At 39.0% G+C, this 19,238-nt stretch overlaps 1 protein-coding gene across 2 annotated transcripts in view; it reads right to left on the minus strand.

Moving 5' to 3' along the window:
• Nucleotides 1–1,807: 1,807 nt before the first annotated feature.
• The window catches only part of evlb (Enah/Vasp-like b), a 45,676-nt gene continuing 28,245 nt past the window's right edge, over nucleotides 1,808–19,238 (minus strand). The window contains exons 2-13 of one of the 2 annotated variants that reach the window (XM_040124469.1): nucleotides 17,802–17,970; nucleotides 16,146–16,323; nucleotides 10,224–10,290; nucleotides 7,584–7,651; nucleotides 7,132–7,379; nucleotides 6,844–6,941; nucleotides 6,595–6,631; nucleotides 6,183–6,234; nucleotides 5,525–5,582; nucleotides 5,372–5,432; nucleotides 4,997–5,054; nucleotides 1,808–2,823 (exon numbers count right to left, since the gene is read on the minus strand). In XM_040124469.1, coding sequence (XP_039980403.1) covers nucleotides 2,786–2,823; nucleotides 4,997–5,054; nucleotides 5,372–5,432; nucleotides 5,525–5,582; nucleotides 6,183–6,234; nucleotides 6,595–6,631; nucleotides 6,844–6,941; nucleotides 7,132–7,379; nucleotides 7,584–7,651; nucleotides 10,224–10,290; nucleotides 16,146–16,323; nucleotides 17,802–17,970 — 1,132 coding nt within the window. In that variant the 3' untranslated portion in view covers nucleotides 1,808–2,785. Of the gene's footprint in view, nucleotides 2,824–4,996; nucleotides 5,055–5,371; nucleotides 5,433–5,524; nucleotides 5,583–6,182; nucleotides 6,235–6,594; nucleotides 6,635–6,843; nucleotides 6,942–7,131; nucleotides 7,380–7,583; nucleotides 7,652–10,223; nucleotides 10,291–16,145; nucleotides 16,324–17,801; nucleotides 17,971–19,238 lie in introns of both variants that reach the window. The other variant, XM_040124468.1, reaches the window with a different exon arrangement.

The raw sequence follows: 19,238 nt of genomic DNA on the forward strand, positions 1-19,238 counted from the left end.
AATGTCCTTCGCAAGTGACCAGAGCCCAGAATAATGTAAAAGAAGGGGTTTAAACAGACCAGCGGCCCAACAACCAAAGTATTCAGCTTGAATGGGTCAAATGGGAAAGCAAACTTTGCAACTCTTGCTATTGTTTCAAATTAAACTTTTAATGGTGGATCTTGATTTCCGGGCGCCGCGGCGGTGCGCTCGTTGGCTCTGTGGCCTCCGAGCGAGAAGTTGGACCAGGTTTCTGTGTGTGGTTTGCACGTTCATCTCGTCGGTATGACTGTTGTTTATCTCTATATGTGTCAGCCCTGTGACAGACTAGCGAGTGTACCCCGCCCCTCGCTCAGTGGCAGCTGGGATTGGCTCCAGCTGCAGCCCAGCCTCCCTGTGACCCTTAAAGGATAAACAGAATAGCTGATGGATGAATCTCGATTGATTATATTTTTTTATTTATTGGTATTGGTCCTGGTGAGACTTTTTGATTGTCCAACATCTACAACTGGAAAATTAGTCTAAAACATTTTTCCCCAAAGAAAGCCATTGGGACCTCAACATATGACACATTAAAGGAAAAACCAAGATGAAGTAGTCACCAGAAGAGCTTTAACACCCCTTGTCATAGAGTCTCGAGGTCCATGGAACTCTCCTGGATCCCTCCAGGAGAGGGGCAACGTTCTTCCAAAAGATTTTCCCTCATTCGGTGTTTTGATGATGGTGGTGGTGGAGAGCGCTGTCTAACATGTTGGTCCAAAATCTCCCAGTGTTGTTCAGTTTGGTTGGGACCTGGTGAACGTGAAAGCCATAGCACACACTGTGATTTACACCATTCTCATACTCCTCAAACTGTTCAGTGACCGCCCATTGCCCTGTATGAGAAAATCTGCATTCACTGTGTTGCTCCACTCATTTAATCCTGTTTGTAGAAGCCTACTACTCATTTTGTCTCAGTAAAGACTACTGAAATGCTGAAACCCCTGTGGCAGAAAACTATGATGCACTGCTTTCATGGGTTCAAGCTTTCACACATGTTGAACCTGTGACCACATGCCAATCAGTGTTGTCAAAGTAGGTTTTTTCCCATCGCTAGCTGATGGTAAACACATGCTGTGACATCACTGATTAGGGTGTGGCCATTGAGGCTGCATGGAAAACAGCACACCAGGAGTTTACTGCCCCGTCTGACTCAGTGTGTATTTTGTCTTTAATGCCACCTCACTTTGCATTATAGGCCCTATAAATACTGTATTTTTGAACATCAACAGCAACCCTGTCATGACATTTTCTTTTTTCTATCAAACCTAAAAGTCATTACTGGGCTTTGTGTGGGCTAATACTTTTCTCAGGAGTTTGTTTTCACTAACAGTGAAGTCTGTCACACACCTATGACTGAATCTGATTGGTATTATAAGCAGTTCACAAGAAATAATTATACGGATAACTATGATAAATAATTTAATGAATACCCAGTAAATAAATGAAATTATACATAAATAAACTGTACTATATTAATAGATTTTTTGGGTTTATCTTTTGCATCTATTTAGCAAATATTCTTGCAGGGCAGTTTAGTACAACAGCATCCTACACTGTGTGCAGCGCTTTAATAACATAATAATGTTGCACTGAAACAGCTCAGATGTTTTGCACTTCTCTGTGCTGCACTTGCTGTAATTTATGGCACCTATTCAATAAAAACAGGTTTTTGTGTAAAAGAAACTACCTGAAAAGAAAAACTGAAGTCAGACAAAAGAACCACAGAGGCATCAAAAGTAGTGCCCAAACAAACGCAAAGGAATGAGATGGCCTCATTTATCCAAGACATTTTTCACAGTTTTATTTGAATTCATTTTAAACTTAGTGCGTTTCTTTTTCTTGTTCTCAAACCAGGAAGCACTTTGTCATAAAAGGAGAAAATAAAATGAACAATACTTTACCATATCCTTGCAGCCAATAAACATTTTATTAACAACATGATCACAAATACTCTGGTGTATTATTTGATTTTTTTTTTTTTAATACGATTGCAATATCCAAAGAAGTTTATTCCACCCTTGGTTTCAGGTCTGAGCCTGTTTTTTTTTTTTCTGCCATGGTTCCACGCATAGCTGTGTTGGTGAAAAGGATAAAAAACCTTTTAAAAAAATTTTCCAGGTCATATGATGAGAAAAAAATTTGGATGTGCTTGCAAGTGTATCTAAAATGAAACCAAATGAAAAGAACCAATATAAAATACAAAAGGCTGACATTAAAATGATGTGCAATAATAATTATCAACATTATTGTTACTATCATATTCTCATTATCATTTCCTCATTATTACCATTGTACTCACTACACTACTACTACTCATATTAACATTACATTGACAATCATAAAAAATGATAGTAATAATAATGAAAATGATTGTAATAATACAAAAAAAAAACATTTAAAACAAACCTATGAAAAAAGCAAAACAAATAATATCATATGAATTTGATCCGTTTTCCTTTAGGCTGAGGAAAGAGGGGCAAACTGGGCTGACGAACAGACAAAAAATGTTACGAAATCAGAGTAATCAGTGCGAGAGTTTGCCCCATTCACATCTTTCTCTCCAAACAAACCAAAGTTACACAGACATGTCTGAGGTGTTAGACCAACATTGCTGCATTGCTTCAACACCACAGCTGAACAGGATAAGTAGATATCACAGTTAGGGCCTCCGTCCCTGACCTCTCCTACTCCTCAGGGCCACAGCAGCTGCTTCAGGGGAAATGGTTCGAAAAGGTGGTTCATGTCGGGGAGTGGCTCTTAAAGATTATGTCGTGCTAATTCGACTGAGTTCATTTCTGATGGCTGTGAAGAGAGAAAGAATAGGAACACATTTAGGTTGACTGTAGCGGTTTGATTGATGATATGAAAATTGGAAGAAAATGTAAAGATGGAATGGCTTTGGGAATAGAATTGTATTTATTATTAATAATAAACAAAGAAAAATACAAAGGCCCCTCTATAGCACATGGGTTGACAATGCAATAAACATTTTTATTTTATCCTATCCTATGCAAGTCAATGCTATATTGACTTGCATATGATAACCCAAGGTATTAGTTTTAGTTTTTTGTTATTATTTATTTATGCACAAATTAAAAAATTTACAGAAATAAGAAATAATACACAGTGCATGGATAGGAAGAAAGCCCAGTGGACTTATTTAAAGCCTCCACCTAAGTAATGTTAGATTTTCACAAAATTAACATACAGAAAACAATACAACTACACACAAGTGATGGTAAAATAATAGTTAGAGTTGTGAGGGGGACATTGGTTTATACACCTGTATCGACTCATGAAAATTAGTAATTATACTCATGTCGCTATGAGTGAAACAAATAAAACATGAATACATGGACAACAACACATGGGGAAAACAGTTAAAAAACAACAGTTAAATGGTCTTTTAAGCATCTTTTGAGACATTTTATGGAGGAACAGTTTTTTGCCTAATTGGGAAAAGCCATTCCATAATTTGGTACCCCTAAATCTCATTGAAAACTGACCTCTGCAAGTGAGAAATTTAGAGTGGACGAAGATTTGAAGATTTGACGAGTTGAGTAAGTATTCTGCGTAAGCTATTACACTCTGAGTCAACATTATTTTATATCATGTTTAAACTGACAGTTGCTATTTATTCAATTATCATGGTTATTTTGAAATATGACATCTCATCATACTACTGTATAATTATATGTCTAATATACAGTCCTGGTTGAAATTATAGGCATCCCTGAATTTTAAGTACAGAATTTAGAATATCTTCAGAAATAAATACAAATTAACCAATTTTGTATAATCAAAATATTTAAAAAATGAACAAAAGAAGATAAAAAAACAAAACTTAGTGAAATAATACACAAAGAGTACCCCTTACACACTGAATAGTGAAAATTTAGCACAGGTGAGTCTTATTTGTTTTTTATTTTGTTTGAAAATCTAATTTAAATTCATTGGAAGGTGTCAATAATTGTGTTGAGCATACATTTTTTATTTCACAATATGATTTTTTTTTTGGTCAGTATTTTCGGACATTTAAAAATTTTGATTATACAAAATTGGTTATTTTTATTTATGTCCAAAATCATTTTGATATGTAAGATTGGTTATTAAAGTAATATTGTATAAATCTATGTCTAATATATGTTCTATAGTCTCTATAATGTAATATTCAATTAACATGATTTATTATATCTTTTAATAATAATATTGTATAAATGTATGTGTTACAGTTACAATAATATAATATTTATTCAATCATTTGGATTATTTTGTAATCTGCCATCCTTTGTTAATATAATATTGTTTAAATATACATGTTACAATCAAATATAATATTTGCCAGTTCATGTAATGTTGCTCATCTCAGAAAAGCAGCTGACATTATTTAGGAGTTTTTAGGCCTACATGAATAAACTCTAACATATACTATTTTCAGCTCATTCAAAGGGTAATTTTATTATATCTGGAAAATCAGTTTGGCTACATTATTCATTAATTTGTTCAGAATATATAATACAAATGGCTGTCCGGCATGGCAATGTGACAAACATTCAAGTGAGTTGTTTGGCACATTTTACCTAATCGGGTAATAAAAATATCGAATTAATGGTGTAATTACCCAAGATATTTACAGTATATTGTTCATATCTGTGAGAGTTAATACATTATCTATCTACCCACTCTTTTGCTGTTTGCCCATACACCAGTCAGACACAACATTAAAACCCTTAACTGGTTTTGATGTTGTGTCTGATCGGTGTATATTGTAAGCTTTGATGAAATTACAATATTCAGTTTTCTGGGATTCTAGTGCAACCTAGTGGTCACAAGTCTACATAACTACCTAACTCCCACCATCCCACTGGATAGATTTCCAATTAAACATTCATTAGCATAAATTAGGAGAGAGACAATGCTCCTAACTGTTGATTGATTATCCCTCTTTAGTGTTTCAAGTGGAAGTTAAACATACCATCGATGATTTCATCCTTCACTTTGTGCAATTCACGGAACACCTCTTCCAAGATTTCCTGGTGGAGCACAAACAAATGAATAACTCATAATACATAATACATCACACGTTTCTTTATTTACTGTAGGAAATCTTTGTGCATAGGAAGCAAATGTTTAAAGCAAAAAGTTCAAGTTCAGTTCTTTCCTGTCCAAATTAGCTCTTGGGAAATGATGTAGCAAAGTAGTCTCATGCAAAAACAAGAGGAAGATTTTAAAGCACACAGGCCTTATCGACATTTTGGCTGGTGGATGAGAGTTATTTAAAATTTCTGGCTTTTTTTTTTTTTTTGCTTGTTCCTTTTCGTCTTTTTGTTGTTGTTGTTGTTGTTTTTACCTGTTTCATTTTATCGAGGTCTAATGAGTCTGTGTCACTGCCACTCCCCACGGGCCGTACCCTGCACAATAAAAAATCATTCTCCATTAGATTCACTGCTGTTGTTCTGCTTCACAGACATATCCAATGAGCTGTGGTGCTTCAAGCTCTCACCTTGAAACCATTGACCTGTCTGCAGAGTTAGCTCGGTCCCACGGCTTCTTTGCCCCATCTATACAACAAAGGAGCACAGTTAGAGGGAATAACCAGCAGGGATTGACTGCTATTTCAAAAGGGTAGAACCTCAGATAGACAGAAGGACAGACTGACTGAGAGATGTACATTTAGACAGATTGCAAAGAGGTAATACATGTGTAAAGTACATGCATACATGTTTACATCAGGGGTGGTTTGCATTTCTGACTCTGCTGTTGGTAGTGAAATTGGTGTCTAGTGGTAGCTGCATATTTTAATCAACAATGTGGACACCTGACCGACGTTTTCAGGAATAAGTGTGAATCGTGGAACAATCTACCTCTTCCTGGTAATTTCATTATACTGCATCATGGAGGATCACCATGCCTGCTCTCTAACGACAAAACTCCCTTGATACGTACAGTAAGTTTTGTGTACCTTGATACAGAGCAGAACAATCCAAATAGGCCTGCCTGGTGTTAAGCGTGTAAAAGATCTTCTCTTCCACTGTGACTTGCGTGTGTGTCTGTGCGTCTATATGTTTGACTTTACTGACACAATAGAAACCGCTTACAGTATATAACACAAAACACTTTGCATGGTTGTAATATAGTTTACTGTGCTTAGTTTTCCCCACCTGTGGCATTCTGTCCACCCCGGGTGCTGGGTGACGGAGAATTGGGGTCATCCTTAAAAAAAGACAGAGGAATCAATGAGCATCACTACCCCTACTACCATTAAAATTATCATTATCATCATCCTAATCATGGACACTGTCATTTGAGTCATGATATTTTGCATTTATTAATCCCGTCTGCTCAAAACAGAATAGGTTTCTTGTATCATTATGACTGTGTTTTTTTTAATCACCATTCAAATAATTCAAATTAAGACACAACAAAATAGCAATTATCATTATCCTGCTCATCTAATCACTACCAACATTATAATGTTCCCCACCACGGTCATTATCCTAATTACCGCTGTAAATCAGACAGTGAGCAGTAGCGTCGGGAATTTCAAACCATCACTGTTTTCCATTCACTCACATTTTGGCTGTCCTCAGGCTTCTCTGAAGCTGCTTTCCTTCTGGGGGAAAGAAGAAGCCTCGAATAAGAACAATGCATTTAATCTAAATCCATGAATGTCAATAGTTTTTAACTAGCGTGATAATAATAATAACTAATGAATCCTGAACTGCACATTGATTAAAGGCTTCAGTGACCAATTATTGTCTAACGTGGCTGCAGGATATCGATGTAAAATGGTTTTGTGGTTTTGTCATTCTTTGTTCTGACCTTCGTGCCAACAGAGCGTTCATCTCCTCCATCAGTCCTCCGCTCCCTCCACTCGTTCGGTTGGCATCATTTTTGGCGCCCGAAGAGCTGTCCTCAGGCTGGGGAGAGGAGGGGAGAGATGTGGAGGAGTGGAGAGTCCAGAGTTACTTGTTACTTTCTGATACGTACAAACATTAAACCTTTCAAGTATGCCAGTCAAGTTTGGTAGAAATAATTCACTTATATCCTGAGCGACTTGGAGAAGTTTCATCAAAACATCAAAGCCACAAGGATAAATCGGTGTCTCACTCTTTGTACGCGCCGCAGTTTGGCTCCAGCGATCATAGCGGCGAGTCCCGTTGGTGCAGGGGGCTCTTCCCCATGACTCCCTCCACCTATGGGTAGTGGCGGTGGGAGAGGAGGTTGGGGTGCCCCTGCTGAAGGTGGTGGAGGTCCTGGCGGTGGTGGAGGGGGAGGAGGCCCACCCATGTTCATTGGGGGAGGTACTACTGGTGGTGCCACAGAGAGCACAGCAGGGTGGCCTTGGAAAGGAGAACCTGGGGGGAAATTGTGACATGTGGAAATATAGAAAACTCAATCAGGTTGGTTTATACTGTATGTACCTGCACTCATATGTATGGACCTGTATGTATATGGGTTCAGATGCACTTGGACGAGGATGAAAACATGTTTTATTGTAAATGAGAAAACAGTTTTACTATCTAACTATGTCATTTGACCTTTGCAATTCATGTGATTACCTGAGTTCGAGGACCGTCGCTCCCGTTCCATGTGTGCCTGCATCTGCTGCTGCTGCTCGATCATCTGCCTAAGGGGGACAGGAAGGAAACACAGCTGGTCGCTTAATATCAGAAATGCCCCATCTTATCAGTGACTCTGTCATTTTATTGGCCTAAAGGAATAGTTGAGCCAACAATCTGACAGTGGCAGCCAGAGAAAAGTCCCTCTGCCTTAAAACCGCACTTGGAAACTTCATATGTCAGCAAGCCCAAAGCGTAGTGATTTCAAAAGATTTCACCAACTGTGACCAAACAACACTAAATATAGTGAGGATAAAAGCTCCACATATTTGATTTGTGTTTTTTCCCCTTATTTCTTTCTGATTTTTTATAGCTAGTGGAGAACAGTCTTCTCATATTTTTTCTGCCTTAAATAGTTTCTACACATATAAGATAAATTAATTTCTTTCCAGTACACATTACAATAGCTTTCGCAAACTGTTTCTGAAAGTAGATTGATTAAAGCAGTATTAGCTGATGTTTTTGGCCACACAACAATGACATATTATCACCGTATTTGATATCATGTTAGGAAACTGTGTCCTATTCACACATCGCGCAGACAAAGACACATTAACATTCATTTGGAGTCATGTTTGTGTTCACCTGATGAATGTAAGTCAAATATTTGTTCTCCTGTTAGCTCTTGTTTGGACTCCTTGCTGAGGGAAATATCAGGCTCCTTAGCTGCTAAATGCTCCACTATGTTCACTAGCTAGTTGCTCCTTTTACTTGTCTGTTGTTCCGTGCTGGGCAGGTAGTACACAGGGGGTTTATCAGAGCGTTTTTGCTGAAGCAGCTGCTGGAAGTCAAAATGACTCATTTTTGTCCCTCGGGTTGCTCAACTTTCTACTAAACTTGCTGCTTTTTAAGAGCAATCTTAGTTTCCATGGCTTCATTATTTTGTGCAAAATTGCATCTAAATTGTGGCAGGTGGGATGATTTTCTGTTTCTGTCACTAAACTGCAGGCAGCCTTTATTTGTGTAGTTTGTAGACTAAACATGCCTTGAAGTAAGTGACTTGTCTCCACATTTCAAATAATGTTTTGACATTGCTGCAGTTTCCCTTTTACCATTACAGCATGACCCAAACATCTTTCTCTTTGTCTTTCCAAACCCACTCTCTCCTTCATCTCCGTCCATCTCCACTCTCCTCCTCACTGCTCCCAATGAACCTTCCTTATCTTCCCTCACATCTCTGTCTTTGATGTGAGAACCATATGTATGTCACGACTCAGGAGAGAAAGGAGACAGCTCATGGAGAGGAAGTGGAATTTTCCAGCTGTGTGTTGAAGTGCTGAGCCAGCAACCTCCCCGATGTGACAGCAGCACACACAGCAGGAGCAGAGCTTCTAAGCAATACTGCCTCGCTACCACTGGAGAGAGCTCAGTCAAATTAATTTGCGTCTGCTGACACACACACACACACACACACACACACACACACACACACACACACACACACACACACACACACACCCAAAAACCTGATTGTGAGGGGAAAATCTCCCCTCACAATCACAGCTGTAATCCTTTGTGCCAGAGGTACAGTTTAGCAGAAATGGGATCAGATAGAGCAGTAACTCCTATCATATTTGTTCTCTTAAGCCCTGGCATTTGGCATTTGGATGAACCAAAATGCAGAGCTGAAACAGGTTTAAAAACAGCAACAAAGACCTAGTTCTGCCTGAGTCTGTCTCTAAAGGGGAAAGAGGAGTAGGAGCCACAGTGGAAGAAATGCAGGCTGCTTAGTAAGCCCTGAAAACTGCCTGAAGCATCGTTTAAATAGTACTCGTCCATTATTTTGGATCCTTCAGTCTGCCACTATGATTCAGAAAAAAGACCCTTGAGCCATTTTTAAAGCTCACTGTCTTCATCTGACCCATGTGAGTTAGTCCTGTGAGGGAGACAGGGAAGGTATTAAGGGAAGGAGAGGGATGAAAGAAAAAAAAGGAATAAAAGTCACTAAAGTTGCTTCAGTCCATATTCTCCCTGTGTGTCAGTTTGTCAGACACATGGGACTGCACTTTCTACCCTAATCCCAACCCCACTATCAGTTCATCCACTGGTTTGGAGATAATTCAATAAAATGTCCTGAACAAGCCATCATACCTGCACTGAAATACAAGAAGCCTCAACAGTAAAAATTTTGTAAGCAGATAGTAAATGTCACTGGTGGGAAGCTCCAAATTTAGCAGAGAATCTTTTACCTTTTCAAAAATTCAGTCTTTGGAGTGTCACTCTGAATGCACTCCTGTGCTTGTGTTGCACTGCCTGCCTCTGGGACTCCTATCTTACTAAGAGGCCTTGAAAACCTAATGTCTCAACCAGCTTCTTGTTATCGGTGAAGGGCTCCCACATCGGAGTGCTTGAGCATTAATGAGTGAGTGTTTGAGAATGAATATTGGACTTGCATGCTCCACGTGAACAAAAGCCTGGCTTCAAATGAACGCTCATGTTGGTCCATATCTCCTGGATGTGTGAAATAAGCAACTGTTTGCCAACAAGTTTGCCATATCAGCGTTGTGTTTAGAGCTTATTTCTTTAAACACTTTACACACTATCCATTTCAGCAGTATCTTCTCAGTTGATCAATTTTACCTCGCTCTTTGAGCTTCTATCTCATCTGAAGTCGGTCCATTCTGGACTTGGCGCTGGACGGCTGGACCTAAATGAAAGCAGAGAAAGAGATAAAGAGACACAGATAAAGTTAAACTGTCCTCCATAATCCATTATGAGCTTTATAATGTTAATTCAAATTAGTGCCAGTCAAGACAATTAACTACCAAATGACAGGGAATTAAACAGCATTTGATCATTAAGTCCTCTTTCTTCTATAATGATTAATGTGCAATGAAAGGCATATTAATCCTTCATTCTAGGTAAACTAACATAAATTGATTCATTCACTTTTACTATCAAAGGCAAGTAGAACATAATCCAGTGCTATAAGACAGAGGTGCTTAAACCTGCCATCAAACAGCTCTTCCGTTTACTCCTGTTACCCACATTGCTTTAATAAGGATACATGAAGCTCAATTTTATTTTCAGTACTGCCTGAAAACAATATGCCCATCTCATACACACGTGCTCTCACACCGTTGTCTGGGTATCTGTCTCTTTTGACATGTTTAATTCACCTAAATGCCAAACTGAGCACAAACACACACACAAGAACACATAAAAAAATCCACCACAGACCCATGAGTATTATTCTTTGATGAAAAGCCACTTTCTGACACAAAGCTGGTGGGTTAAGTGTTAGGAAAAGTAAAAGCAGAGAGGGTTTGAGCTACTCTTTACAAGCAGACAGTACTTAATTGGAATCAGAGGAAATTCGGACAACACATTGAAGATGTTCTAGCATCTGTTCTTGGGGTCAATTTCACAGACAGGAGAGATTTTTGACCATTTTTTCACCATACTGTACCTTTTAGGGCAATCTGGGACATTTTTTGAAAATAATCTAAAAGCGCAAAAATGCATCATCCCTCCTGGTTTAATCAAAATCAGCTGGGACTATTTTGTGTTAATAGACCTGAAGTCAGTTTACTGATGGACAGAGATCACAGGAGCGGAGGCTGACAATCAAAGATCTGTGACTCTCTCTAGTATCTCCACCTCTTGGTTATGATGTGATATGAGCTACAAGCAATTTGCGATGTAATCCGTTTAACACCACAAGTGAGACCTGCAGATAGCGAGTCAGATAGGGACTATAATTACTTTAAGACACGATAAGATAAGGACAAGAGGACGTCAGCTCAGGGAGTACAATCAAATCAGAGTGCATCATCGGTTATCAGTGAATGTTTCCACACCACTGAACTCCTCTGGGACAATGTTAATCTACATTGTTCCTCATGAGAACAACTTCAGAAAATAGGCTCAGAATTTACGCTCGCATCCATGCCTTGCCATTGGCCTTTTTTGGGAACTGAAAAATGTGATGAAGTCTTTTACAGGAACAAAGTTATCGGAACAAAGGTGAAACCTTGAAGTGAAAACACTTATTTTGTTGACTTACGAGTTCTTTGCTACTAAATGCTAATGGAGACTTGTTATGAAAGAGTACAATACAAAAACATTAATTTGATTCATTTGGATCAGCTTCCAAAGACCCTGTAACCCTTCTGTCTAATGAAAGGTGTCCTTTACACTACCGTTTTACAGCTCTACACAGTCAGGCCCTTTTCAGGGTCAGTACTCACTGGCGATACTCTCCACTGCTCACATCTCTAATGGAAGTGACTCTCTGCCGATGGTGCCAATGGCTGCCACTGATCAAGTAACAGAAACCCAAAAATAACACAGGACTACAAAAGACCAGACTCATGCCTACTATCAAATACCTCATCCAGTACACGCAAACACACACAATAGCACAAACACAATGTTTCACCACAGGCATGCAAACGGATTACAACTTTGTTTCTATATCATTATTTGTGGCACACAGGGCTAGAAATAATGATTATGTTAGCTATCATTTATCTATTGAGTACTTTTTCATTTAACTGTTTCAGGCCTGATTTTATTTTCCACAAATAAGAAATTTAACTGTAGGAACGAGACTGCATGAAGTGTTTTTGTCAATGCAAGTATTTATTATATTTTCATGTCCACATTAATGGTTACATACCACATCTTTCAAAGGTTTCAAAGGGGATTTTTTGTGTTAATGGTTTCTAATATTTTAATTATACACGTCTTTTACCTAAATCTCCAACAGTTTTGTCCATTGTCCATTGTCCAGTTTTGTGTTATATTTAAAAGCCAATTTAAGCCCAGTTAGTGTTCTGGTATCTTCTAAGCAAAACAACAGGGCATATAAACTGTAGTGTATGTTAGTCATGTCTGCCCTCAGGTCAAACATCATCGTGTTTTGTCTGTCTGCCATACAGGTCTGGTATCATGTCTTGCTTTGTCCCCTTGCAACTTATATGTTAAATTTTTTGCATTTCTTGGCTACTAGGTTACTAGGACAAAGTCAGATTTTTGAACTGTATATTTTTAATGGTTGAGACAATGAATATTTGATTTGGGCCCTGGATCTGAGGGGATTAATCATTTAATAGCACCGATACAAGATGAAGTTGGGCTCATTTAAATTCCTTGGCAAATGATTGTTGAGTGAATTTTGCCTTCACTTATCAAAATTATAATACCAGCTGATGGCAGCACTAACTGTCCAATCAGTGAGTCACACACTTGTGGGAACGGACACTGCAACCAATAAAGTTCAAAGTACACGCACACAAACTGTAATAATAATTGCCACGCAGAAGTTCAGATTCAGACAGACACACAGAGCTTTGCTACCTACATGACATGCTGAAGAAGAGGAACCGGCTGTAGCAGACACAGAGGCAGTGACAGACCCACTCCCTGCTGAACATCTCTCGCCTTCAGCTACCCTTCCTCCTCCTCGTCTTCCTCCCCCTCCATCACCGCCTTCCCTATCTCTCTCTCCTCACCTCCCTTTCTCCCCTCCTCCACCCAGCCACAGTATCATCTGTCATCTTCTTGTAATCGGCACCTCCAGGCAGCAGCAGCACAGTGAGCATCTCCGGTTAATGTTTCAAAAGGTCGCATTTGTTTGTAGGCTGCGCAGCCTAATGCAGCTTACACACAAATGTTACAGCGAGGTGATCCACACGTATCTCTGGTTCAGAGTGAGCCTTGTACATGTGGATTGGCCAACGAGCTACCATATTAAAATGTCACTCAAAAATTGGACAAAAAAAGGTCAAGCCCTTTAAACTTAAACAAACAGAGAATATGGCTGAAGTTGGAGATTATTATCATTCTCAATAAATCCATAGATTTTTGTCAACTACTTTCCAGGTTCGAGAATGAACTCTAAATTTTAAGCTACCATGGACAATAAATCCTTAAAGGGGTCATAACAATGGGAATTTCAAAATCAAAATTTCCATAACAACTCCACCTGCTGTGAAGAATTGTGTGAAATGGTGACATACTGTATGCCCATCACACAATCAACAACCACAAATCTCCTAACTTCTGTTATGATTTGGCATTATATCAATAAAACTGACTGGACAAATACTTAATATGGAATGATGTGAAATAGAAAACAAAGAAATGCTTTTGGTGACGCTGTCACCAACACATTTCTAGAATATTAACTTCATTTATGACTTAAAAAATATCATCAAACCTAGAAACTGTTATTTTTGTCTTTATCTACTGATCATCAAACATTATTTCTAATTAATTTCATCACCGCAGCAGAATTTACAAGGTTGGCGTATCACAAACAGGCCTTTTCACACTTAATGGTGAAAAGAAATATCTTTCCAACTGACACTGTTAAAGAAAACATGCATGGGTATACTCCCAAAAACTGTTATTCTGTGAGTTTATTGCCTGTCATATCTACCGCAATCTCAGTATTGTACAGGTCTTGACCTCCTTACCACTAGAGGGTGTCGGCACACCTGCTTAGAGTGTAAGGGAAATCACACATCATTCTGATCTTTGCTTTACAAGGTGTAAATGTGTCTTGTATAATCGGTTAGAGCACACTGCTGTGCTTAAAATCATATTCTTTGCCATGCGGGGGAGTGAAAATAGGAAACAACCCACCAACCATCTCTCTCATTCACACATGCATGAACATGAAAGCTCCTATTCACGTGTTTTCTGAAGTGTGTGCGAGATAGTGTTTATGTGCGCACACTGTATCTCCTCAAGCAGCTGGAGTCACTGCTGTATCGTAGCAAGGTGGAAACACTGAGGCTATCAGTCTATCTATCTGTCAAGTATGTGTATCCCTCTCTTGTGTATTTGTGCACTTGCACCTGGTTGTTGTCACTTGAGCCTTTTTGTTCCCTATCCCGTGTTATTAGGCAGATGAAAAGATCTGCTCTTTAGCATGGCACCCAGGGGAGATCTTCTCAATGACTCATTCTAATTAGGAGGCTTGAGGGGACTGCAGGGGGAGACACACTGCTGCTGCCGCTGAAGGAATGACCGGCAAGCTGCAATACTCACTCTGTCTTTCAGTCTCTAATTCTATCACTCCCTGCTTTATACTTTGCCTGCCTCTCTCTTTTTGCATGTATATATACACATACTCGTGCACACACAGAAATCAAGAGGATAAGATTGCCATACCATCATTATTAATTACACCTGTGTTTGTTCTACAATGGCATGTCAAAGGTTTATAGTTGATTAAAGAACTGAGATATTCTTAAATGTGATTGGTTGGAATGAACCCATAACAATTTTTAACTGAGCTTCGACAACAGATGTCACTCTACAAAGGGTTGCTGCTACACTGTAAGTGACCATCTCCATTCAGTCATCATTTGCTGAGGAGGCTGTGTCATCACTTATATTCCAAGGTGCCATATAGAGGGGGACAAGGTCTCAAGATGAAGCTGATTTATAGTCAGCGACTCATGAGTGTAGTTGATAGGATAGTTGACAGGAAGTGAAGGAGAAAGAAGAGGGATGGAATGCAACAAAGATTCTCAACAAAGAAAATCTCCGCAGTCAGATTTTCATTCAAATTACAGGCTCATAAACAGATTTGAAAAAGATTTAGGCTTTCAAGAGATCAAAAATAACTGACGTCACCTTCAAAATCAGATGACTCATCTCCTAATCCTCATCATCATCAGGTCTGGAGGCAAGATATTTGAATCCTAAACATCTATACACTACAGGAAAGCATGCTGTCTGTCAATGGTCAGCTGCAAACTTTCTAAAATAAAGAAATATTTAAGTCATCATGTTCAAATGGGGCTTTAGCAGGCAGCTCAAGTACCTCTTCCAATGATCAGTTTCAGTTTCAGTGCCACACACACTACATCTCGATCTCCATGTGGAAATTGTACAACCGCAGTTGCTTTATGGCCGGAGAAATGACTTCATCAGTTTAAGACAAAAAAATATATTTATTTTGTAATGGCATGAGGGAGGTAGGAAGCTGGTAGCTACACTTTAAGACAAGATGTGTGACAGAGCACCAGCAGTCTAAATGATCATGCATCCATCAGTGGCCTGCTGCACTCAATTTTTTACTGCATTATTGATATGCGCCACATTAATATTTGGCTACATTCCTAAACTATTGCATCGACTACCATCTCTTACAGTAATTTGAAAAAATTGAAATTTCAGAGAAATTTCTCTCTTTTTTTTCATTAAAAAAAACAAAACACAGTTCTCTTGTTCCAAATATGACCTTCATGAGAATGATGACAAGCATTTTATTTGCTGACACGAAATTTCCCAAGCTATGTCTGCCATGTTTGGTGATGCGAACCAAGTCTGCTTTTTGAATTAACCAAATGAGTGCTAGGGGCCGATCTGATACTCCAGAAGGAGGTAAGATGGGGCTAAGGGTCAGGTAGGTAATAGGTAATAATGAGCCTGTGGGTTTCTCCTAAAATAAGGAAACTGTTCATAACAGGCTTCCTAAGGCTTTTTCCATATGTGCTCATTTCTATAGGAAATTTGTGTATCATGCCCTGAGGGAACACACACCTCCATCCTGAGCACTGAGGACGTTAAGGGCGAAGAGCATGGCATTGGAGAAGGTGGTCGCCTCCTCCTTGCTGGCGAAGTTGAGGCCATAGACCTGCCTGGCATCCCGCCACTGGTGGAAGGTCGGGGTCGCCTGGTTGTACTTGAGGCCCTTCACTATGGAGTAGTTGATTACCACCTATGGGAGAGGAAGAAGGGGGGAGCAGATGATAGAAAGAGCTGCCAATTACTAAAGGAAAATTGCAAACACATTTTTCACCGTTCTTGCCTCAGAATTAATCACCCTGTGTTTGTTTGGATATAATGATTTGGGTTTTGTCGTAAGTCCCATTGTAATGATGAAAAATAAAACGTTTTTGTACCAGCATTCATGGGCAGCACAGCTTGTAGAAAGCTTTGGATTTGTCACCTGTCATAGGTTTTATGTAGCTTACATCATGAGTTATGATATGGAACAAACACTGTTTTTTTGTCAGTCTTACATGGCTATATAGACAACTTTTTGAAGCAACAGAAAAAATTCACCCTCTGTATGTGCCCAAATGTGTAATTTTTACTATTTTTTATATATATATATATATATATATATATATATATATATAAAAAAAAAACAAGTATTTGTATTTGTATTTTGTTATTTAGGTTAGGTCATGATTTTTCTTTTAAAATGTGCAATTCTTTCTTGTTGAAGAATCCAATATCAATTCACTCAAATTTCAGTGGAATGTAAGAGTGAGATCTGGTTCCAAATATTTTAGCAGTCATATTTAGCGATATTTTAGCAGTCTTTGTAATACTTTCATTGCTTTGGTAGGCAATTTGTATCCAGTGTTGTAATAGTTGACTCCTTAACTATAAATAAAAATTACTATATAGAGAGGTAATTACTGAATGTAAATACATTAAACGGTTGTTGCAGAAAAATCAGATAATAAATAGTATTTAAAATGGGATTTGATTCCACGAAGATCTTAAGGATTATAACTTTAAAGGCAGCAAGACTGTAGTTTATTTTATTTCATGTGTAATTTTATGGTTATTTGTATGTCTTCTACTATTTTCAATCATTTTTGCTGTTGTTAGTTCGATTCTGTTTTGATTACTACTGTGTCTGATAAACCCGATGTTACTGTGTTTTGTGTCTCATCACTACACACATAAACACAACTAAGGAGAGATGAGTGCTAACGAGATGCTGCTCTTGGAGACTGACAGGAAAAATATTCCAGTCAAGTCACGGTGAAGAAGGATTAGCGCTAACTAAATGTGAGTGTATGTGTGTGTGAGTCTGTGAGTTCACAAACTCAAACACACACACACACACACACACATACACACACACACACACGCACGCACATAAACACACACACACACGCACAAAAACACTCACACACATACAGAGACTAAAAGAATAATAATTAGGTGTACACTTGCACAATTTTCTGTTTTAAACAACAATATTTTCCTGTTTAATTTCTTTCAGAGATGACAACTACAGTATATTGTTTCGTGCACGTTACTTGGCCTGAATGTTCTGTGTGTCACAATCCTCCGGCAGAGCGATAAAGTCTCTTTGTCTAGTGATTGAAGGGATGAAATTATTAACACCCTATCTTCACTTCTCTTACGCTGCAGCCTGTGTGCACTGACTGTTACCTGCTGGTCCTGCAGTTTGACACCGACCACTCTGAACGTGTTGTTGGCAGTGTTGTGGTAAATGTTGATACGGCTGAATCCCTGCTGTCCAGGCTTGATGGGCACCCACTTCTTACTGGTGTCATCGTAGACCATGACCGAGGCCCGCGCCTGGCAGATACTCTGCTCACTGGGAGTGGAAGAGACACACAGAGAAGAGAAAGAGAGAGTTCATTATGGACAGATTGTGGGTGAAACAACTGGTTTAAGGGAAATCCACCCTTGGATATTCTTATGCTGTTCGAGCATAATAGAAAAAAGAAAAGAAACACTCTGGACAATATAATGTCCAGAGTGTTTCTCAAGTTACTGACTTGCTAAGTTTAATAAAGCTCAGAAGCTACAATCAACTGCGTAGATACGTTTTCTGCATGAAAATGAAAGTACATCATTTATCTTCATAGCATTATCTGATAGTGTTTTTAAGTTCAAATTGTCCTTTAAAGACAAAACTGGATGCTGTTTATTTGTCTGAGGATATAAGTGAGATAATTACAGTGAACAGGACAACAACTCAGCCCTCTAATCCTGTGTTACGCTAATAGTCTCATCCAAATGTAATCAAGTGATTGTCCAGCATCTGTTGGTGTTTCTTGATGAGAGGTGATTGTAATGTGCGTGTGCCTGTGTGTGTGTGTGTGTGTGTGTGTGTGTGTGTGTGTGTGTGTGTGTGTGTGTGTGTGTGTGTGTGTGTGTTTGTGTGTGGGTATGTGGCCTCTAATGTTTGTGCTGCTTGTTTGTCCATCTGACTGCGTTTATCATAATCACTGAGGCTCCTGCTCTCTCCACTTTACCTCACTTTAACAAATTTACATGCACACACACACACGCACAAACACAAACACACACATACACGCACGCACAAACACACTTCTGTATACTGTAAACAGCAATGCCCATTACGAGGAGTTTCATGACCTTTACCACGTGTTTTAAAGACACAGTTCACACGCAGAAGCTCTGCAGAGTGAAGAGGAACATAGAAGGTGCAAGGTACATGTATATGAGGGATGTGGAGAAAAACACAGGGGGAGAACAGAGAAACAATTCTGACTTGCAAATGAGACTGACAAGAAGGGTCCCATCTGTGTCTTTGCCTCTTTGCCAGGCTAAAATTAATGGATCAAACCCTGAGGCCAAGCGGAAGAGCTGTGTCAGAGAAGGAGAGAAAAAAGAAAAAAGAGAAAAAGTCTGGGCTTCTAGATGTAGCATCAGATACAGTGAAAGACAGCAGTGCATTAAACATGATGATGAGGATGATATATTGAGGGATACTGTGAAAGCAATAGTTCGACGTTTTGGGAAGTTTGCCTTCTTGCCAGGAAGAAGAAGACTGATAGGGTACCACCTCTCATGTCTGTATGCTAAGTACAGAGCTGGAACCTGGAGGAGGTTAAC

Source organism: Xiphias gladius, chromosome 4 (genome assembly GCF_016859285.1).
Source record: "Xiphias gladius isolate SHS-SW01 ecotype Sanya breed wild chromosome 4, ASM1685928v1, whole genome shotgun sequence".
NCBI classification, from domain to species: Eukaryota; Metazoa; Chordata; class Actinopteri; order Istiophoriformes; family Xiphiidae; genus Xiphias; species Xiphias gladius.